Source organism: Myxine glutinosa, chromosome 13 (genome assembly GCF_964187855.1).
Source record: "Myxine glutinosa chromosome 13, kmMyxGlut1.1, whole genome shotgun sequence".
NCBI classification, from domain to species: domain Eukaryota; kingdom Metazoa; phylum Chordata; class Myxini; order Myxiniformes; family Myxinidae; genus Myxine; species Myxine glutinosa.
Window position 1 is genome coordinate 49257796 of NC_136273.1, and position 24134 is coordinate 49281929.

At 42.9% G+C, this 24134-nt stretch overlaps 1 protein-coding gene across 2 annotated transcripts in view; it reads left to right on the forward strand.

The window, feature by feature from the left end:
* LOC137438915 (netrin-G1) overlaps window positions 1–24134 on the forward strand; it is a 92514-nt gene that overhangs the window by 51030 nt on the left and 17350 nt on the right. Inside the window, exons 5-7 of one of the 2 annotated variants that reach the window (XM_068134387.2) lie at window positions 9105–9274; window positions 12806–12820; window positions 21197–21364. In XM_068134387.2, coding sequence (XP_067990488.2) covers window positions 9105–9274; window positions 12806–12820; window positions 21197–21364 — 353 coding nt within the window. The remainder of the gene's footprint in view (window positions 1–9104; window positions 9275–12805; window positions 12821–21196; window positions 21365–24134) is intronic. The other variant, XM_068134388.2, reaches the window with a different exon arrangement.

Below are 24134 nucleotides of genomic sequence, written 5' to 3' on the forward strand. Positions count from 1 at the left end.
TGAGAGGCCCTTGGAGTTAGCTTAATCGCGGGAGATTCCAATGATTCTGAATGCTTTGGTTTAAACCTTTATACAACCTTGAATTATTTACTTATATACACTTTACCATAATTGCTTACCTTCATACAACCTTGAATTATTTATTTACTCGCTAAAAGCACCCAGCATTGCCCGGGTGCTTTTTGAATGAATTGACGACTATAATTCAGCTTTTACTCGCGGCCGTAGAAGATTTCCCAAAAAAATTCAGCTTTGACTCGCGGCTGTAGAAGATTGGCTACTATAATTCAGCTCAGCTTTTAATTGCGAAATGGGCCCAGCTCGGCCGATGCGGCCTCGACCGGCCTCGCCACTGAGCCGAAAACCTTCCCGGGGCCCGTCCCGACATTTTGGGTTCTTTTTGAATGAATTTACTGCCATAATTCAGCTTTTACTCGTGACCGAAGAAGATTGACTACTATAATTCAGCTTAGACTCGCGGCTGTAGAAGATTGACTACTATAATTCAGCTCAGCTTTTAATTGCGAAATGGGCCCAGCTCGGCCGATGCGGCCTCGACCGGCCTCGCCACCTAGCCGAAAACCTTCACGGGACCCGTCCCGACATTTTTGGTTCTTTTTGAATAAATTTACTACGATAATTCAGCTTTTACTCGCGGCCGTAGAAGATTGACTACTATAATTCAGCTCAGCATTTAATTGCGAAATGGGCCCAGCCAGGCCGAAGCGGCCTCGACCGGCCTCGCCACCTAGCCGAAAACCTTCCCGGGACCCGTCCCGACATTTTTGGTTCTTTTTGAATAAATTTACTACGATAATTCAGCTTTTACTCGTGACCGAAGACGATTGACTACTATAATTCAGCTCAGCTTTTAATTTCGAAATGGGCCCAGCCAGGCCGAAGCGGCCTCGACCGGCCTCGCCACCTAGCCGAAAACCTTTGCGGGGCCCGTCCCGACATTTTTGGTTCTTTTTGAATGAATTTACTACTGTAATTCAGCTTTTACCTCGCGGCCGTAGAAGATTGACTACTATAATTCAGCTCAGCTTTTAATTGTGAAATGGGCCCGGCCCGGCCGAAGCGGCCTCGACCGGCCGCGCCACCTAGCCTAAAACCATCCCGGGGCCCGTCCCGACATTTTTTGTATTAGAGGTTTCCTCCTATCTTTCACAGTTCAGGACATTAGCGCATGCAGACAAACAAACAAACAAACAAACAAACAAAAACTTTCTTTTATAATATGGAGAGAAGAGATATACACTTTACCATAATTGCTTACCTTCATACTACCTTGAATTATTTATTTATTTAAATACACTTCACCATCACCGCTTACCTTCATACTACCTTGAATTATTTATTTATTTAAATACACTTCACCATCACCGCTTACCTTCATACTACCTTGAATTATTTATTTATTTAAATACACTTCACCATCACCACTTACCTTCATACTACCTTGAATTATTTATTTATTTAAATACACTTCACCATCACCGCTTACCTTCATACTACCTTGAATTATTTATTTATTTAAATACACTTCACCTTCACCGCTTACCTTCATACAACTTTGAATTATTTAGTTATATACACTTTACCATAATTGCTTACCTTCAGACTACCTTGAATTATTTTTTAATTTATATACACTTTACCATCATTCACAGCACCTTACATACCACCATGAATTTTCGATGTATATACACCTTGCATCTCCATTTCGAACACATCTTTGGGTTATTTGTGCATTTTTATACACTATCATCATCACTACCAACCTGCCATCTTGAATGTATTTATTAATTCATTCATTTATTTACTTAGTTGGTTAATTAATGTAAAATCCACATACGCCATTTTAAGGTGTGGTTGGCGGTTGTGTCACCACCATTAAGGATTTGTATTCTCGTTTCCATAGTGACACTGTTTTGACACGTTTCTATTTTTCAACCCTAACCCTACCCATATTTTGGTCCAAAAAGTCGCATTAAAGTCCAGAAAGGAAGCAAAAATAACAAATTTCCAGATCTGGATCTTCACCAAAAATTGAACCAGTTGTACCTTATCAGGTCCACCAGGTTTTGTCCGAATCCATCCATAACATTACGAGATATCCTGTTCACAGGCAGACATTCGGTGGCGAAGGTAACATAGAAGGTAGTTGGGTATATCAGACAGGACAGGTAGCTCCATTCTATAGTGTCTGCACAGCAAGGCACATTGCCAGTAATCAGAACAGACATCATTTGTAATCTTTTCCTGCCTTGAAAATCTCTGCTAATCAATCTGGTGAGGTTCTCCTTCTGTGGATCTCATCAACCCCTGTTTAATCACCATCCTTCTTGCTTTACTCTGACAATTTCAACTGCTGTGAATTTTCTCCCTTGAAAGAACCCTCCATTTTTCCCTCCCTTTAAATAATTCATTCATTCATTCATTCATTCATTCAAAGAACGATACAATTTCAGCTACTACACTGCATTGAAAACATAGCTCTGGAACTTCTATTTCAAGCTGGAAATTTTTGTAACGTCTCCCATGTTCAGCTTACTGTTAAATATTGATCCATTAACAATTAAAGGTTGTTTGGTATGATATCTCAAAAAGTTGTGGATGCGTTATGACAAAACGTGGTGGACTGGTTGGGTGTTTGACCATGACCAATTGATTCCATTTTTGATGTAGATCCAGATATGGATCCGGATATGAGAATTATTTATTTTTAAAGTTATTCTTCATAATTGAGAGATATGACCAAAAACGATATACAGCAGGACATATTAAAAAGTTGTGGAAGACTTATGACAAAACTTGGGGGATGAGTTGAGTAGGTGACAAGAACAAGCCGATTCGATGTTGCTTCAGGTCCGATTCCAGATCTGGCCTATCAGTGGGATACAAAATGCAAACTGTTCAGCCTGGCGGAGGTGTGCTCTCTACCGAGTGCCCTTCTCGTTACCCTCGCCGGAGGAGAGGGTATTACATTTGAGTCCGTTTGTTTGTCTCTCTGTTTGTTTGTCTGTCTGTTTGTTTGTCCGCACAGAATAAATATGATTTTCTCTCCAAACTTTGGTCCGATTGAGAGGAAATTTTCACCATAGGTGCAACTCCACCTGTATAATTTTCTCATGATAATTATGACGTCATAGGTCACGTGGTTCGGCCGCCATCTTGGGAAAACCGAAAACATTTTCACCTCTATATCTCCAAAAGCGCTGAATATAAATAATTGAAACATGGCTCATTGTAAAGAACTATCCATGGGGAATAAAATATGTTAAAGATGATGTCATAGGTGCCTCCATTATGACGTCATAATTCGCTAAGTACAAAACTTCATCCGATCAAGATGAGATTTCTTGAGCATAATCTAGAAATAAATTAGTAGAGAGAAAAAACAATTTTTTTTTTTTTTTTTTTTTTTTTTTTGTATACTGAATCGAGGCTCGTGAAAGAGCTAACATTTACTTCACAAATAAATCGACCAGACAAACAAAATACACAAAAAGAGGGAGCGGAAGACAAGATGGGGAGAAAAGGGGAAGCACATAAACACAACATCCGAGAGCAAGGAGAGAGAGCAAAACACAACATCAGATGTGTGGAAGGGAGAGGGCCCGGGGGGAGGAGGCATGGGAAGGGGGGGGGGGGGGAGGAGAAGTATAAAGCACAAGGACACCAAGGACTTCCAGGACAGAAGTTGGTATTTCAAAAAGGGGAATTGGGGTGAAATTAGCAGGGGTAGAAAAGATCAAGGTTTTGGATGGGGGAAGATAAGAGATGGTGGTGAACAGCTGTTTTAAAGACTTGGAGGGTGGAGTGGGATTGAAGAGAGTGAGGGAGTTTGTTCCAGAGGCGGGAGAAAAGAGGAATGAAGGAGTGAAGGTGAGCAGAGAGTCTTGATTTTGGCAGTTTAACCAAAAGAGGGTTGCAGGCAGATCTTGTGCGACCTGTAGGAATATTTGCGGGACAGAGCCCAGAGAGAGCTAGGGGGGCAAGGCCAGAGAGGAGTCGGTAGAAGACGGAAAGACCACCAACCTGCCTGCGGTGAGTGAGTGAGAGGCCCTTGGAGTTAGCTTCATCGCGGGAGATTCCAATGATTCTGAATGCTTTGGTTTCAACAGCGCGAAGGCGAGCAAGGTGTGAGGCAGGAGCACCAGCCCAGAGGGGAGAGCAGTATTCCATTGAGCTGCGGATGAAAGCCTTGTATGTGGTGAGGAGCTCAGGTGTGCCAAGGAAGGACTTTGCACGACGGAGGATGCCCAGTCGGCGACTGGCTTTGGAGGCCAGATTTGAAATGTGGTTTTTCCAGGAAAGATCATGGCAGATAGTGAGACCCAAAAGCTCGAGTGACAGAACTTCTTGGAGAGGATTATTCAGAAAGTGGATGGGAGGGGTGTCCAGTCGGTCTTTTCGGAGAGACATCGTAAGAGTGTGAGATTTGTCAGGATTGAAAGACATGTTCCACTTGTTTGCCCAGTCTGTGATTTTGTCAAGGTCTGCAGAGAGTGAGGAGGCTGCAGACTGCCGATCTGAGGGATGAAGAATGGAGCAACAGAGAGTAGAGTCGTCAGCAAAGAGATAGAGAGGATTTTCAAGAGAGTCAGAGAGATCATTGATGAAGACCAGAAAAAGCACAGGGCCCAGAACACTGCCTTGGGGAACTCCAGCCTGAACAGGAAGCGGAGATGAGAGAAACCCATTCAGGGCCACACGTTGACTACCACTAGAGAGGAAGTCCGCCAGCCATGCGTGGAGATTTCCATGGATACCAAAAGAGGAGAGTTTGGTGAGCAGAGCGGGGTGCCAGACTGTATCGAAGGCACGTGATATGTCAAGGGAGACTGCTCTAATTTCCTGTTTGGCATTGAGGACCTCCATCCATTGTTGAGAAAGCAGAAGCAGCATGTCCAGAGTGGAGTGTCCAGGTCTGAAACCAAATTGATGATCAGAGATCAAGCCATTGGAGAAGAGGAAAGATTTCATATCTGAAGCAATGATGGATTCCATGACCTTGCTGATAATTGGGAGAAGGCTGATTGGTCTGTAGTTGCTGGGATCTGTTTTTGCACCTTTTTTGCGCAAAGCGGTGATGTTGGCAGATTTCCAAGCAGATGGAAGATGACCTTGAGCAAAAGAGAGGGTGAAGAGAACAGAGAGAGGGAGTGAAAGAGCGGAAGAACATGATTTTAGGACCCGTGGGCTGATGCCGTCAGGTCCAGTTGCAGAATCAGAGTCGAGGGTTGACAGACACTTTTCCACCTTGTCAGGAGGAAAGGACACAGAGTCCAGGAGCAGCTGGGTACGACTGGGTACGGTGGGTACAGAGAGGAATGGGTTTGGGACACAAGATTTAGAGGCAAACACAGAGTTGAGGCATTCGGCTTTTTCACGTGCGGAGTCAGCCGTGTGGCCATTTAAGGTGAGGGAGGGGATGGAGGGGGAACAAACACCAGAAACAGATTTTACCAGATGCCACCAGGATTTGGAAGAGGGAGACAGATAAGAGAGTTCGGTCCTGAGGACGGAGAGATATTGTTTCCTGGCTCTCCTGAGGGTGGACACACACTTGTTTCGGGCTTTGTGAAAGGAAATGAGATTTCCTTCCGTTGGATTTGCTTTCCAGGAGACGAAAGCAAGTTGTTTCTGGGCAATAGCCTCACCACAAGATTCCGTGTACCATGGACGGGAGGAAGGGTATGACAACTGAAGACGAGAAGGGATAAAACTGTGCATGAGAGAGAGCAATTTACTTTGGAAGAATTCCCAGGATGAGTTGATGTCAGAGGCAGTAGAGATGGGAGACCAGTCCAGATGATTGATGGCTGCTTGAAGACCGTGCCAGTTGGCCTTAGTGAAATGCCAGACTCGTCGACGCTGAGGAGGCTCTCTGAAAATGGTCAGAGAGATGTCCACTTTAACAAGCACATGATCAGAAGAGCCGATTGGAGCAGAAGAAGAGCAGCAGACATTTTCAGGGAAGTTAGTCATAACCAAGTCCAGAAGAGAAGATTCTCCGTTGACTGAGATCCGGGTTGGGAAATTGACAGATTGTGTCAGTCAAGGTGAGTCACAGAAGTCCTTTGCTGAAGAGCCATGGCTGGTGAGAGAGGTACCCACCCTCAGCCAACTGGCATGGTGACAGTTGAAATCACCACATATGAGGAAGAGAGAGTTGGGATGGGTAGATAGAAGTTGGTCCATATTATCAGACAGCGAGATGTAGATGGAGTCATCACTGTTTGGTGGACGGTACAACACGCATATGAACAAAAGATGGGAGCGAAGGGGAAGCCGTAGCCAAAGGTATTCCTGGGGGTGAGGTGGAGAGAGGGCAGTGCAGGGCGAGTGAGGAAGAGAGTTTTTTATAAAGATAGCAACCCCACCTCCAGGACGAGGCTCAGGTCTATCATACCAGAGGAGGGAGTAGCCTGGGAGAGATACCAAGGAATCAGAGACATCATGAAGGAGGAAGGTTTCTGTTGAGCAGATCACGTCTGGTTTGTCAGAAGCAACCTGTATGGAGAGATCAGTTAAGTTTGAGCGAAGGCCCCGGATGTTTGAGGTCCATACTGTTAAGGAAGAGGAAGGGGGAGCATCGGATACAGAACAGGGGGGGGGGGGGAGCAGTAGGGCAGGATGTGGAAGAGGAGGAAGAGGTAGGGAGAGCTGTTGCAGGTGTGTCAGAGATTACAGAATAGCTTGGAGAAAGGGAAGAATGGGGCGGACAAAAGGTTTGATGGTGTTTGGGTGAGGTGCAGTGAGGTGTTATTTGAGGAGGGGGAAGAGTGAGGCAGAAGGTTGAGGAAGATGAAGGTGAAAGTTGGAAGGGGGAAGAAGCGGGGAGGACGCTTTGAGGAGGAGGAGTGAGGGAGAGTCTCGGAGGGGAGGGGTGTGGGGGGAGTTTAGGAGGGAAGGGGTAGGGGGGGAGATTTGAAAGGGATGGGTGTTTGGGAAGATTTGGGGGGGAGGGGCAAGGGGAAGATTTGACAGAGATGGGTGATGGGGAAGATTTGGAGGGGAGGGGTGAGATTGGATTTTGAAAAGTGTACGATTTATGGGAAACGAACATTTATTGCAAAATGAGTTTCTTGAGACATTCGAGTCAAAAATACGTTTGAGGACGCTGAAGGATGGGTGGAGTTCTGGAGAGTTTAGGGAATGAATGAAAGATGCACTGTAAGAGATGGAATTTTTTTTTTGAATGAATAGAATTGGTGAGCAAGTCGAAAGCATCCTTTTATAGAAGAAGTAGAAAAAAGTGTTATAGAATATGACATAATAATAAAGTTCTTCAGGGGACAGATGAAACATGTATTAACAACTTGAATGAACAACAATGAAGACGTCATCGGTCACGTGGTGTTTGGCCGCCATATTTGTTTTAACACAAAAGCCTTAAAAACCCCTGAAAATACATCCTGGCGAGGGTTTGCAATCTCTGATTGCTCTTTCTTGTTTGTGATTGAATTAGTTATCGTTTCCAAAACCATTTTTGGAAGGAATTTTTTTGTCTGCTGCCCAGTTTTGATGAAATCTCTCCTTTTTATAAGAAATTCCCATGTTTCAGAACACAAATCTCCAAATGCGAAAGTTTGCGAGTGCGACGTAGTGACATCGCAAATGGAATGGTGTACCTGTCAGAAACGAGTTTGAGTGAGTTGAGTGATATAAACGTTGAAGACAATGGCTTAGAAAGTGTGTCACGGTCGAAGTGACAATGGCAATACTGGCAATTAGGAGGCGATCCAACCATACCTTCCAATTAGACACAGGTGACAACGAGGCACAAGGTGGCAAAATCGTACGTAGTTGTCTTCACTCAGATTGTTGGTAAATTGACCTACCATCTTTTCTTATGAGCGAATAACCATATAATTCAGTGTGATGTCCATGGGGTCATTGTGCATGCTCTCGGCTTTCCACACTTTACTCTGATCGGCGTTCCTCACCACCTGGTCTGGATGGTCCAAAAGGAAAAGTGGTCTAGCCCTCGTTAAGTGCCATCTTTACCCCAAATGCTGCTTAATAAAACTCAAGAACATCTGGAGGGTACATCTTGCCGTGAAGCGGGCAGCCTAGGGTGGTCCAAAAATGCAAAAAAATCACTTTTTTATCTGGATTTTGATGCTCTATTGGATTATTGTTAGAAATGGTCTAAATCATTCACCCAAAAAATATTTTGCATCTGAGTCATCGATAAACTCATGCACACTCAACATATAAATTTGTCATTTTGGTCAATTTTAATGACTTACAAAGACTTTAGAAATATTTTTTTCCTAAATAATGTCATTGATGGTACAATGTACATACCCCTGTGAAGTCCTCATGGTCGAAACATGAGTCAGACATGTATGAACATGTTTCAAACATGTTTCAAGCATTGTCAAACATGTTTCGACCATGATGATTTCACACTCACAGGCGCATGCAAAAAGTCATGAACCACAAAATGGCTTAGTACAATAGTGCATGTACTTTTTCCACCTAGGTTGCTATTGGATTGTTCTCATTTAGCCAAATTTGGTGAAAAACGCCATATTTCAATTGAAGTGTGTATGAGTTTCTAGATGGAATTGAGCGAAAATATTTGGTGGGTGAATGTTTTAGACCATTTCTAACAATAATCCAGTAGAGCATCAAAATCGGAGAGATCGATGTTTTTTGGACCACCCTAGGGCGGCCTTATCCAAGAAGTGTGTGTGCAGGCGGACACTTTGGGAGATAAAATTGAAATGGGTGGGGATTTTCTGGGGGGTAAGGGGATAGGTGAGTTCATGAGTAGGTGCATTGTATGATTTCGGTTTCTCAAGTTAATGGCGATTTAGAAGTTAGATCTGTTTCTGTTGGTATTAGTTCGACATGAAAGATCCAACGGTGTCCTTTTGTGAAGAGTAGGCCAAAGTCAAAATTCTTACCCTGACTTCCTGTGTTAGAGTAGTCACCCATTCAGGATGGTTCAGGATGCTCTTCTGAACAAGTGGTGGATGCCTTGGGAAATTTTAACAAGTTTTTTGGTTATTGGGTTGTTGTTATTTTTTACTGTTGAATTTGTGGATATTTTCATACTTGGATACATACATGTTGTGCTGCAGGTGCCAATGCAACCTGCATGCGAATGAATGCGAGGTCGGTGAGGATGGTATATTGGGCTGTGTGTGTCAACACAACACCACAGGCCGGGACTGCAAGCAATGCCGCACGGGCGTTTGGAGTCGGGGCTCATACCTGCCGTATCCTCGAGGTACAGCCAATGGCTGCACAGGTGAGAGGCACATGCTATTATCAGAATATCAGATCTCGGAGAATTTTTGTTGCATCAGAATCGAGACTCATGGAAGAGATCGAACATAAAACAACGTTCTGTTCGGTGTTCAACCAGACTTGGTGTCATGATGGTCGGAGGCTCCGCTCCGTGTCTAGGAGGTTCACGTTTTATACCGATAACTAAAAAAAATAACCCCGTAGGGGACTGACGGTTATTTCCCCACTGTTTCTGGGAATATTTTAAAATAAATGTCCTGAATTTTAGGCAAAACCCCCATTTCCCTCCCTTGCAATGGGCGGATCCAGATGAGGAGCACAACACCATGACGTCTTCATGTCCTGATAAATTGTACCAAATTTGGTCTGTATTGCTAAGGGAAGATGTGAAGAAGATGTTTTAGTGAAATGAGGGTCATCCGGGAGGCGGCCCGTGGCCTTCTTTCCGGGGAAATAAGACTATGAGGATTTCAACTTAAGGTTAGGGTATGGTGCCAATGCCTCATGGGGAGTTTGGTCTGGAGCTATCTGACGGTTTTGAGAAGAGGATTTTTCAATAAAATACCAATATTTGGGGTAAAAGTTCAATTTTACCCAATATATAGGGGGGACGGACATCCAGGTGGGGAGCACAACCTCATGAAACCTTGCTCTCCTGATGCATCGTACCAAATTTGGTCCATATCGGTTTGGTAGTTTGTGAGGATGACATGTTTCAATCAAATGTAAACGGACGTGCATATTGACGGATGGCCGGACACCGGGACCCACTCTGAGGCTATTTCAGAGAAACATGTGGCTTTCAGAGAATTAACCTAAAAAGGGTTTGTGCTGCTTCCTTGCTTGAGGTTCAGCATTTAAACGGATAAGAGCATGGACAATCCCACTAGGTTGGCATTCATTGGGAGGAGGAAACCCTTCCTCAGGAAATGCCCATTAAGTGAGTGCGGTGAGAATGGCGGCACCATTGTTGTAGCGTCACTGTTACCCAGAATGCCCTGGTAGGTGACGGCACTTCCCCCAAGCTCAGTGACTGTGTTTGTCTCGTATAACAGTCCTGTATTGTGTCTTGTGTATTTGTGTGTCTCAGAGAGAGAGAGGGTGACAGTAGGGGCAGAGGGTTCCAGCCAAATGAATAGTCCCAAGTTGTACAGACGCTTTTCTCCCGATGGACAGCGGTCGTAGTCTGTCTGCATTAGATGATAAAGAGTGTACAATGTGTCTTAAGGTTTGTTAGGGTTCTTAGGGGTATTAGGGCCCTAAATGATCTTAGGGTTCTAATAGGTCTTGGGGGACTTAAGGGTTTTAAAGGGTCCAAAGGGATTGACTAACTGAAGGACATCGTCATGGACTTAACAGCTCTCCTCGACCTCGTCTTAGACGAGCTAAAATAAGATGGAGGAAGACGGAGAAGCGAGCAACCTTTCCATGATTTGGGAGCAACAGGCCCAAAGATTCAGCTTCATTGTGGGAGATTCCAATAATTTCGAGGGCCTTCATTTCCAAAGCATCAAGATATAACAGGTGTTGGGCAGGTGACGCCAGCCCAAAATTGACGGACTATCAGCCACACACATTAAAAATTCTGCAATGTTTGTTAAACGTACCTGGGTCACCTTTTTATTCACTTCACATGTTGTGAAAATAACATTGGAGTTGAGTTTGGGAAAATCCTTTTGGTTCTTAGTTCTCTGCAAAGTAATTGGTTTGTTATCTTCCTGTACTGTTATTTATTACTTGCAAAATCGAAGATTTTTCAAGTATATTGGTCGGTTCCGTTTGTGGTTCTGTCTGTTTGTCTGTCTGTTTGTATGTTTGTCACCGGCCTACAGGTCACAATTCCGGATCGTCACGAAACTTCACCAAGTTGTATAAGTCGTCCCAATTGAAAAGCCTATTGATTTTGACGTCAAGGGTCAAAGGTCATCTGGAGGTCAAATTTCTAAAATCGCCATTTTAAATCCGATTGACTTGAAAATTGAACAGCATTTGTATATCAAGTCACTAAATTGGGAAATGAACTACTTTTGAGGTCGAAAGGTCAAAGGTCAACTCAAGGTCAAATTTTAAAAATCATCAATTTTCATCTAAAAAGCCGTCAATTCTCAACCGATTGACTTGAAAATTGAATAGCATTTGTATATCGAGTCACTAAATTGGGAAACATACTATTTGAGGTCAAAAGGTCAAAGGTCAACTCAAGGTCAAATTTTAAAAATCATCAGTTTTCATCTAAAAAGCCGTCAATTCTCAACCGATTGACTTGAAAATTGAACAGCATTTGCATATCGAGTCACTAAATAGGGAAACCAACTATTGCTGAGGTCAAAAGGTCAAAGGTCAACTCAAGGTCAACCTTCCAAAACCATCATTTTTCATGTGAAAAATCGTCAATTTTCTGCCTATTGACCTGAGCTTTGATCAAGATTGTCAATTTTAATCTTGATGAAATGGACAATTTGCTGTATCAATGGAAAAAAAAATTCTTGGGGAAGGGCGGGGCGGATTTTGCAAGTATCGTGCTCCGCATGACGTCTTCTTGTTTATTTATTTATCAAAGGATGCTGCTTGCTGTTTATGTTGCAAGTAGTTGCACATGTATTGTGTTTCCACAAAGTTTCCTCTTTGTTTAGTTCGTGTGCACCGAGCACATGTATCCTTCATCTTCAATTTACCATTTCAGGTAAAATTCCATCTGTGCACCAAACAATATTGTATGACACAATGATGTACACTTGGCATCGTCTTCATTGGGGTGAGAACCTGGCGTACTGTGGTAAGAAGCCAATTTGAATATCTTGTGGATGAGTACCCGTCCAGGATTGTACTCCATATCCAATGAATGCCTCGGCAGCTCCTTATGTACCTCGTGGTGTAAAAGGAATGCTAGTATTATTATATGAATAGTGGTGCACCTAAAATGACACCGATGTCATCGGGGCCAATTGCCAAAGCAGGGTCAAGGCTGGACATAACTTTCTCCATCTTCTCAAGTGAGAAGGATATGAAGTCCAGTAGACAGTGGGTACAAGTTGAATGTGTTGGGTACATGAGATTCTTCGGAGGCAAACAGAGTTCATATGGCATGGTGAAGTGAGAGAGATAATGGAGGGGGTGCATCAATCAGAGTTGACAAGGTGCCATCATCACTTGGAGGAAGGAGACTGGTTTGAGACCTCTGCATGAGGTATAGTGCGCCGTGGCCTACATATGATGGATAGGATGGCCACAGTTAGGATCGGAGAAACCGGTGCGTGAGGGAAAGTAGGCTTTTGTAAAAATAAAAAAATATATAAATCATTGCCATCATCATCAGATTGCTTTTCTCACAGCTTCTTCTCAAGAGGCCTAGCTGGTTCTCACCATAGTGATACAGAGGATGCATATACATTTTTATCAGCTGGGGACCAGGCATACAGCAATGCATGAGAGCAGCATAGGCTGTGTTTGGAGAATAAGGAACTTATAATTGTGTGATCTGTACTTTTCCTGTTTGTTTTTCCATTATGTTGATGGACGATCTCCCCTGAAGCACCCAAATATGGAGGTACGTATCACAAACGCACTCTGTTTTTCGCAATCTTCCTGCCTTTTTACAAAGATTCCCAAGTTATTTGAGCAAGGGTTCATTAATTCGACTTCAGTGGAGTCAATCCGAGTGCGAGGGAGTATGAGTTTGTCGTATACTGTACTTCTCCACGAAGCGCATTTTTATTTCAACCCTCTGCCTATCAATTTTTCAATCTAAATGCACAGAGGAATTAGAGTTTGGTGCAAGCCATCACCATTTTGTATCAGGCACCCTGCCAAGGGGAATGTTCCATTGGATTATGACCTGAGCTAAACAGTTTGAGACAGTAGAGACTGGGCAACATTGGCACCTTACTGAACCGAGGTTGCTCATTGCTGGACAATAAACTTTGTTTCCTGATATTCCTATAGCAACACCAAAGCTTCCCTGGCAAGGTGTTTCCCCCATAGAAGCTTCACTTGCAGGTAGGCATTCTTACCCCAGTGAAAACTGTGCCTAACATGATCGACCATCACACTCATTTCTATGACACCATGGCCTTGTGATGGAACACACTCTCACACACTCACTGGTGAGTGTGAGCCAATATTGTCTCAGTGGATTTAAATCTATGTGTCATGCCAAATGCAATTCTGTTACAACTCGGTTTGATGGTTAGAGAGGTGTAAGAACAGATTAGTTGTCTCCAAAAACTGTTTGCATTCTGAGAATCATAACATTAGACCACCACAAAGATAGAAGAAAGTAAATACATATTTTGGGGGGTAAACCCCTCATTTTTTAATGGCATGAACAAACTTTATGACATCATGTCAAGTTTCATTGAAATGAGTTGTGTACTTTTGGAGAAGAGAGCAAATATCTATTTTGGCCTACATTTTGGGGCTCACTTTTTGGCCTACATTGTTTACCTGCCGCCTAACTAGCGAGCGTGTACGGAAAAGGGCGCAATCTTTGGAGGAGAAATGATTTTTAAAATTCCCACTTTCAAAACTACCCTCTGCACATTCTCGCAGTGTGAAACTCGGTGATAATTGGATTGTGGAGAAATCTGTAATTTTGAGGCAAGGGGAGAAAAAAATTTCAATAAAAACAAGCATGAAGGCGTCCGCTTGCTGCTAGGCCGTACTTAGCGGGGATGCAATTTGGAGAGCAATTGGTCCGAAGTTTGAATAGCGGTTTGGAAATTGACGATTCCTCAATGTAGCTCAATTCTGGAAGCTCAGGAAGATGACTTTTGTAATGTGGCAAATTCTGTACATTTCTAAGTGAGAAATGTCTTACAAAATTCCAGCCATAGTATTATTAGAAAGTATTTTGTTTCTGCTAATTACTTCATTTGAAGTGATAATTGAGCTGAGCCCTATTGCACATTGAGCTGAGTCTTCTCCAAACTTTCTTCTGCCTCTGATCCACAGTTTCGTTTCTTTCCCTCTTTCCAAAATCTTCATGCCATGCTCCAGGTAAAAACTGTTTTTTTCTCGGATCATGTGGCGAGACTGAAATCTCGCTTGCATATGTGTTTTGCTACAAAAAAGTACAACCTTGTTTCGATGTCATTCCTGCCAATGGAACACCTTCCTTGATTTGCCCACCATGCTCATCGGCGATCCCTCACCACCTAACTGGTGTCTAAGAGCTGAATGGGCACCTTCTATGAGCACTCTGAACAAGAACAGTCATTTCCTAAGCCATGACAATTTTGTCTTGCTGCGAGTAGTTACTTGTTAATGCAGATCCTGCAGATTTGGTGCTATCTCTGCTCTGCGCATCAGTCATCGGAACGTTGCAGGACAGACAATCGTGCCACTCGTTCAGATTGCCTTCCAAGAAGACATGAAAAGCTCTGACTCGAGGGAATCGTTGCTGATGAGTCTGGATATATACGACGGCTTCTCTACTCACAGCAAATTGGTCATCCTTTTTCTGCACTGTGGCAAAAGGAGAGTTTGGAAAATGAATGACAGGCTCATGTGGGAGAGATCCTTGGTATGTATGTGGATTTTTTTATGCACAGGATGGCGTTGTTGGGTGTGGTGGTGCTTAGAGTGGATGGATGAAAATAAGAATCTACAAAAAGATAAACGAGTGTATGCAGAAAGAACAGTGTTGAGAGTAAAAGAAAATGCAGATGCTTGATGCCTGCTTCTCAAAATAATGGTTTTCCCTGCCCTTGGGCTCATGCAATGGTTCATCTATCTTCTGGGCAGGCATTGCTGGCTGAATGGTTAATGAATGTGCCTGTTGGTCCATGAGTGCCAACCAAGAGGGGTATGTTTGAGGCCCAACAACACCTACAGTATATAATGTGATGGGTCGGCTTGGAGCATGTAACGCAGGAGAAGGATCTGGCGGAAGTTGGCGATATGACGGAGCAACACCAGGCAGCTTTAGGATGAATTCATGAGGTTTTACATGGTATTGGAAGGGAATATAATTTATAGATCATAATATGTGATGTTAACCTTATATAGGAATTTAGATAGGCCTCACTTAAATAAGTGTTCAGTTTTGGTAGCTGTATCGAGGGAGGCCATTACAGCAGACATACAAGGGGTCCAGCGTAGAGTGATACCAGATTCATTGTAGGGTTAGATAGGCCAAAAATGAATCATGGCTGAAGATTGGTCAAGGTAGATTGGAAATAAAGCGATTATGAGGGAATCTGATTTGAATATTTATGATGATGAACAAGATAAATTAAACAGATGCAGCAATTAACTTTTTCCCACCACAATTGACAACGGCAGGCTCAGACGGCATAGCTAGAGAGTAAAAGAAGAGAGGAGTTTGGACGGATGTAAGGCAAGGGTATTTCACAAAGAATTGTTTGCATGGGAAAAAGTTTGAAAAACCACACATGGGATGGACGGACAGACAGACAGAGAGCAAACCTATAGTCCCCTATGGTAAAAACGTTAGGGGACTAATAAAATAACTAGAACAATGCGGCTGTGCCACCAATATGCCTCAGCATAGTCCCACAACGGGTAGATGCCATTACTCTGCATATGTATGGGTAGGGGATCACGTTTGTGAAGTTTCGTGTTGATCGGATAAGGTTTGTTTTTCCATCCAATATGGCTGCCAAACCACGTAACCTATGACATCATCATTTTCAAACTATATGCAACAGTGCTGTGAGATGATATTTGTAAAATTTCACATCGATAGCGTGAGCGGTTTCAGAGATATAATTATTTAATATTTTCCTTCAATCCAATATGGCTGCCAAACTATGTGACATATGATGTCCTAAATTTAATATTTCAACACAAATGGGTCATAGATCATGTCCATGCAATTTCAGATTTTTAGGATAAGGAATTCGATTAAAACATTTTTGGCTGGTATACCACTTCACCTATGATGTCATCATTATCATGCTTTTATTCCCTATTGGGAGTACTTGACAATGGGTTGAGTTTCAAATTTTTCCATTCAGCGGTTTCCAAGAAATAATTTTTTTATTATTTGCTTTTAATCCAAGATGGCTGCCATACCACGTGACCTATGACGTCACAATTATAAAAACATTCTGCATGGGTGTCACTTCTACCCTGAAAGTTTCGTCTCAATCGGACATATGGTTGCTGAGAAAAATGAGGTTTAGCACAGATGTACGTACGGAAGGACGGACGGACGGACAACCCGAAAACATAATGCCTCCGGCGACTTTGTTGGCGGAGGCATAAAAACTTGTTATAGACGACATTGTTCACATCCTCAATATCACCAAATCTGCCTCCAAGAAACTTGGTTTCCTCTTCAGAGCTCTCAAGTACTTCAACTCCCATCAGGTTCTCACCTTCTAAAAATTCCAAGTAAGATTGGTGATGGAATTCTGCTCCCATGTCTGGGGGGGCACTCCTCTGTCGGGCATCAGTATTCTGGATCGTGTCGAAGTCAAGGCTGTCTGACTGATTAACGATCCTACTTTCTCCAAACTTTGGCCAACCAAGCAGTCTCTTTCCAGTGCTGCTGCTGCTGCTACTACTACTACTACTACTACTACTACTACTACTACTACTACTACTACTACTACTACTTCTACTACTGTTAGTGCTCTGTCAAACTGTTTCTCTTCCTCTTTACCTTGTTCGTAACACCTGTCGAGCTTCCACTCATCACCTTTTCTACATTACTCTCACTACCCTCCATAGGAATACCTGCCTCTTCCTTTTTCCTCTGCATTCCCTCTCTTTGGAACAGCCTCTCCAGCATTGTGTTCCCGAGTTATATTAACACCTTCAATTCAAGTCATGAATCACTCATTTAGATCTCATTTGATTATTACATTTTCCCATCTTCTTTTGTTGCTTTTTCACCAAGAGGTCACGTTTTTGTTTTGGGCTAGACTCTTCCCCTGTGGTGTAAATAAAATAAATAAATTAATCGCCCATCCATACCCAAGCTACCTACCAGTCTTCACAATAGTGTATCCATGTACTCCTCTAGTCCCAATACTTCTCAGTACCTATCTCATTCGCCTTTACAGTGCCTTCAGAAAGTATTCACACCCCTTGACGTTTTTCACATTTTGTTGTTACAGCCTGAATTAAGAATGGGTTAAATTGAGATTTTTGCCATTGATCTACACATAATACCCCATAATGTCAAAGTAGTTTTTTTTTAAATCTTTACAAAATAATTAAAAATAAAAAGCTGAAATGTCTTGAGTCAATAAGTATTCAACTCCTTTGCCATAACATCCCAAATTGAGCTCAGGTGCTCAGCTTTGGTCATCCTTGAGAAGTCTCTAAAACTTGATTGGAGTCCACCTGTGGCCAATTCAATTGATTGGACATGATTTCGAAAGAAACACACCTTTCTATACAAGGTCCCACAGTTGGCAGTGCATGTCAGAGCAGAAACTCCACCATGAAGTCCAATGAACTGTCCAGAGAACTCTGAGATAGAATTGTGAGGAGGCAGAGATCTGGGGAAGGGTATAAAACAATTTCTAGAGTGTTGAGAGTTCCCAGAAGCACATTGAGTTCTGTCATTAGGAAATGGAAAGAATATGTCAATACCCAGACTCTTCCTAGAGCTGGCTGTCCGACCAAACTGAGCAACCGGGCAAAAAGCAACTTGGTCAGGGAGGTGACCAGGAACCCAATGACCACTCTGACAGAACTACAGAGTTCCTTGGCTGATATGGGAGAACCTGCCGGAAGGGCAACAGTCTCTGCAGCACTTCACAAATCTAGACTTTATGGGAGAGTAGCCAGACTGAAGCCACTCCTGAGAAAAGAAACATATGACAGCACCCATGGAGTTTGCAAAAAGGCATGTGAAAGACTCTGAGAACATGAGGCAAAAGATTCTGTCATCAGATGAGGCAAAAATTGAACTCTTTGGCCTGAATGAAAAGCGCTATGTCTGGCAGAAACCGAGCACAGCTCATTACCCGTCTAATACCATCCCTACAATGATGCATGGTGGTGGCAGCATCATGCTATGGGGATGCTTTTCAGCGCCAGGTACGTGGAGACTTGTAAGGATAGTGAGAACAATGAATGGACCAAATACAGGCAAATCCTTGAGGAGAACCTGCTTCAGAGTGCAAAAGACCTTAGACTATGGTGAAGATTTACATTCCAACAGAACAATGACCCCAATCATACAGACAAAGCAACACTGGAATGGCTTCAGAACAAAAACGTGAAAGTCCTTGAGTGGCCAAGTCAAACCTCAGACTTCAATCCCATTGAGAATCTGTGGAAAGACTTGAAGATTGCTGTTCACCGACGCTCCCCATCCAACTTGAAAAAGTTGAAGCAAATCTGCAAGGAAGAATGTGAGAAACTCCACAAATTCAGATTTACAAAGCTGATGCAGACATACCCAAGAAGATGCGAAGCTGCAATAGCTGTCAATGGCGCTTCAACGAAGTATTGTCTCAGGGGGTTGAATACTTATGTAAATTAGATATTTCTGTATTTTTTTTCTGTATTATTTTTCTGTATTGAAAACATTTCCAAAAACAAATTTCCACTTTGACCTTATGGGGCATAATGTGCAGATCAGTGACAGAAAATCTCAATTTAATGCATTTTAAATCCAGGCTGCATCAAGAAAATTGGGGGGTGTGAATACTTTCTGAAGGTACTGTAATAAACTACTTAATTCAACTTTATGTAAATGGTCAGAGCATTATTTTTGTGCACAGAATACAACCCAGGACGGAAAGTTGTTTTTGTGTCCAAATATAATAATCACCACGATATATTGTTTTCAGGACCTGAATCCTATTCTCAATGTACTTACGTATGTGTCTGAGTGCTTTATTTTGAGTATCACACTGCAGCATTATATTGTTATAGGTACACTAACGTGCTCCATGGGCATGTTCTCTCTCCTGTCGCCATGGAATGATAGCTGTGGTCTAGCAGTTGAATGTCCAGTGCTCGCACATTCTTCCACGAGGGATAACTAGGCTCACTTTTCACGTTTAATTGGCTCTCTAGGGCAGTAGTGGCAGGGCTTTCTTGTCCTATGCAAGTCTCTGGCAAAGTACTGTTCACTATCCTCGTGTTGTTGAAGTGTGACATTAAAGTGCTTTAAAATAAGAATATTGCATGGGAGCCCTTTGATCCAGCTCGGGGAAGCAAAAGGGCCTCCTGTCTGACACAAGATAGCTGTGACAGGCCGCAGTAGAATCCTCGTTTTCTACTGTATTTGTATTAGGATACCGGCTCGCTCGAAGTGGTGGCCATGGCAATGTGGACACAACAAGTGCAATTTGTGTGTAAAGGCTCAGGAGTGACCAAATTCCAAACCTGATCCACTACCCCCCATTTGGCACGGTCCCATATAACCAACATGTCTGTCAGGCCCTCCCGCACAAGCCTCGCTGCACATCGTTTGCAGGTTGCGAATGGCACAGATGTGCAGGGTTCAGCAGGAAGGACATACAAGGCTTTGGGGAATATTGTGGTGAGAAAGTAATTGGCTTTGTGGTGCTTGAGACAAATTTATGAAAGGCAATTACATTTGAGAGATAAACTAAAGTGAGGAAGGAAGGTCGTATGGGAAGGAAGTGAAGAAAAAGAAAGAGTGGGATATACTGAATGTCTCAACCATGTTTACACCGCTTGTTTACTTGCGAAAATCGAAGATTTTCAAGAATATTGGTTCGTCTTGTGCGTTATTACTTGGTAATTTATTTTTTTCAAGTATGTTGATATCACTCCGGTTTGTGTGTGTGTGTGTGTGTGTGTGTGTGTGTGTGTGTGTGTGTGTGTGTGTGTGTGTGTGTGTGTGTGTGTGTGTGTGTGTGTGTGTGTGTGTGTGTGTGTGTGTGTCCGCTCACTTATACTTGCCTACAGGTCACAATTTTAAACTGATCTTCACGAAACTTCACCAAATGGTCGAGTTCGTGGTCCGACAAAATCCTATATGTATTTGAGGTCAAAAGATCAAAAGGTCAACATAGGCCAAAGGTCAACAACAATATCAAATTTCTAAAATCCTCAATTTTCATCCGATTGACTTGAAATTTGAAACGAATTTACATATCAGTTAAATGAATTCAACCACCGACTATTTTTTAGATCAGCATAGGCCAAAAGGTCAACATAGGCCAAAGGTCAACCACTTTTTACAAATTTTAAAAATCCTCAGTTTTCATCTGATTGACTTGAAATCTGAATAGGATTTGCATATCAGCTTACTGAAACCAACTACCAACTAATTTTAAGGTCAACATAGGCCAAAATGTCAACATAGGCCAAATTTCTGCTAAAATTGTCAATTTCTCAGATTAACTTAAACTTTGAAGACGATTTGCATATCAGGTCACTGAATTCAACCACAAATTAATTTTGAGGTCAAAAGTATTCTCTACTGAGTGCCATGCTCCTTTGTTCTGTTTTGCCGAGTGTCGCTCTGAGTGATTTTTCATCTGTTTGTTTGTCTGTCTGTCTGTCTGTCAATCACCTATAGGTCACAATTTTAAACCGATCTTCTCAAAACTTTACCAAATGTTAGAATTGTTCATAAGGAAGAAGCCTGGTGATATTGAGGTCAAAGGTCATCTTGAGGTCAGATTTCTAAAATCGTCATTTTTCATCCGATTTACTTTAAGGTTGAACAGCATTTGCATATTGAGTCATTAAATTGGGAAACAAACTATTTTTGAGGTCAAAAGGTCAAAGGTAAACTCAGGGTCAAACCTCTAAAATCATTTTTCATCTGAAAAATCGTCAATTTTAATCTGATTGACCCGAGCTTTGATTAACATCATCAATTTTAATCTTAATGAAATGGACAATTTGATGTATCCGTGGCAACTTTTTGGGGGAGGTGGGGTGTGTGAGGGGAGGGGATGGTTTTTGCAAGTATCGTGCTCCGCATGACATCCTTCTTGTTTTCTGTGTTGTTACCCAGAATGCATCTGCAATGGGCATTCAAGTCGCTGCAGTTACATTGACCAGCTGAATCTGCTTGTGTGTGTGAGTTGCCAAGATCACACACGGGGGCATCGCTGCCAAGAGTGCCAACAGGGCTACTACCGTAATGTTTCGGCTCCCATCAATGCTTCAAACGCTTGCATCGGTATGAACCACATTCAAGAAGCACATCCACCACCATAACCACCACTTCCTTCATCACCACTCCTTAAAAACACCACTACTGACACCAGAGCTCAGCATAGCACAGGAGTTAATGTGCCAAAATCCCAGGGATTAAAAGGAAGTTTCCAGAAAGCACCTGTACACTTCATGCTCATGTCATCCACATTTCACATATTTGAAAGTGTGAATACTTATTTACTTTGAGCAATGACAGCTGAACATCCTCTTCAAAAAGTAGATACAGATCATTCCATTACACCAGGATGGCAATTTTTGGGTTATTTGTTCATTTATCCAAAGGTGGACTGAGGTTAAATGATGTTTTCACGCCTGTCTGTTTGTCTGTCTGTCTGTTTGTAAATAGGATATCTTAAAAAGTTGTGGACAGATTCGGACGTCATTTGGTAAAGAGGTTGAGTATGTGACCAGGACTAATTGATTCGATTTTAGTGAAGATCCAGATCGGGATACTAGAATTTTTAAAGAGATTCTTCACAATTGAAAAATATGGCCAAAACGATTTAGCACGATATTTCAAAAAGTTGTGGACGGATTATGTCCAAACTTGGTAGATGAGTTGGTTAGACGACAAGAACAAGCCAATTAGATTTTGGTTCGGGTCCGAATTCAGGTCTGGCCTATCAGTGGATACAAAACATAAACTGTTCGGCCTGGCGAAGGTGTGCCCTCTACGAAGTTCTAGTTTATACCGTACCAACGGGTACTCCCCACCCTCCAGGTGGGAGTACCATTCTCACCCCACCAACTGTCAGCAATGTGCTACGGCACAGTCTTGGAAATGCACTTTATAATTTATGTCATTTTTGAAACAAATTCTATTGTTCAAAACGTATCACAAGACTAGAACAAGACTCCGTAGAGCGCACACCTCCGCCAGGCTGAACTGTACCTCAAAATATAACATTCAGTTTAAATAAGGAATAAATCAGACGGACGGACGGACGGACATGAGCCAATTGTTTTTCGGTTTTTCTAGGTCTTCCTGGCCTTTTCCAATCTTGTACCTTTCAGGTATTCTAGTCAGTTTATTTCAGGCATTGCAAAGTGGACCTCACTTTTTGTATACAGAGTCGATGCTCGTGGAATTGCTATAAGACTGAACAGATCAGGACATAACAAGAGAAAAGGAACAGGAGAGAGAGGGTGGGACACCAACACCAGAGTTGAAGGACAAAATAGAGGAAGACTGACAAACAATGAGTGTGGGGAGGAATGGCGAACAGGAAAGGATGTGCTGAGTGGACAGGATGGATGCAGAAACGAAAAAAGAAAAATTGGAAGGAGAAGGGTTTGGAGGTGAGGAGAGGGGTAGGAGGGATTAACGTGAGTATAAAAGATCATGGTTTTGGATTGGGGATGATTTGAGATTGAAGTGAATACCTGTCTTGAAGACCTGAAGCGAATGATGAGACAGAAGAAGCTGTGGAGATTGGTTCCACTGGCAGGAAAAAGGAGGAACGAATGAGTGGCAGTGAGCAGTGATCCTGGTTTTGGGAATATCACTAGAAAGGGGTTGATGGTGGACTGTGTGTGCCATACAGAAACCTGGGGACAGAACACAGGGAGGGTCGAGGGTACAAGACCAGAAAGGAGGCAGTAGAAGACAGAGAGATCACCAACCTGTCTGCGATGGGAAAGTGATCGGCCAATTGACAACTTCATCATGGGAGATTCCAATAATCTTGAAGGCCTTGGTTTCCACGGCATCAAGCAGAGCAAGGCAGGAGCACCAGCCCAAAGTGGGGATCAGTATTCCACCAAGCTGCCAATGAAGGCCTTCTGTGTGGATAGGAGTTCACGTGTGCCAAGGAAGGTATAGGAAGGTATGATGGAGGATGCCCAGTCGGAGACTGGCTTTGGAGGCCATCAATTGTGGCTGACAGTGAGACCCAGGAGTTTTAGTGAGGGGGTTTGCCAGACGGTCTTTTCGGAGCGAGAGAGAGAGAGAGTGTGAGATTTGTCAGGATTCAAAGACATGTTCCAAGTGTTTGACCTGCTTGTGGTTTTGTAAAGGTCTGAAGAGAGGGAAGAGGCTGCAGACTACCTGTGTGGAATATGAGGGATGTCATGGCAGAGGATGGAATCATCAGCAAATAGATAAAGGGGATTTACCAGAGAGTAAGAGAGATCATTGATGAAGATCAGGAATAGTGCTGGTCCCAGAACATTGCATTGTAGTCCGGCAGATAAGGTAAATATAGCATAACAATTGTGCATTTTGTGTGGAAAGCACCAAATTTGGCACACTAGTAGACTATCATATTATGAAAAGATCTGGATATTGGGCCATCTCAGATTCAGAGATTTGATTTTTGCAAGATTTGCAGATTTTTCAGATTTGCCAGCTGAGATTGCAACGCCAGGGACGGCGGACTCCTTCCTGCGAGCTGCCCACGTCACCCGCACAAGAAGAGCTCATCAAATCACTACAGCGGCTCTGCACATCCTGCAACACCGTGCGTATGAACGCCACTGTATGACATATGCTGATGATGCAGAAGACCTGCCTGAGTTCGAAGACTGGTGTCACCAGAGAGGAGAAGACATTCCCAACTTTCAGTACTGGGCAACTGTGCTGGAACTAGAGATGTTGGTACTGGTCTACGTGCGTTCTCTGCGGCAGGCTTCATTCACGATGTACCTTGATGCCCTGACGGAACTGGTCCCATGGTTCCATGCCTTAGACCACACACACTATGCCAGGTGGGTCCCTGTTCACCTGAGGGACA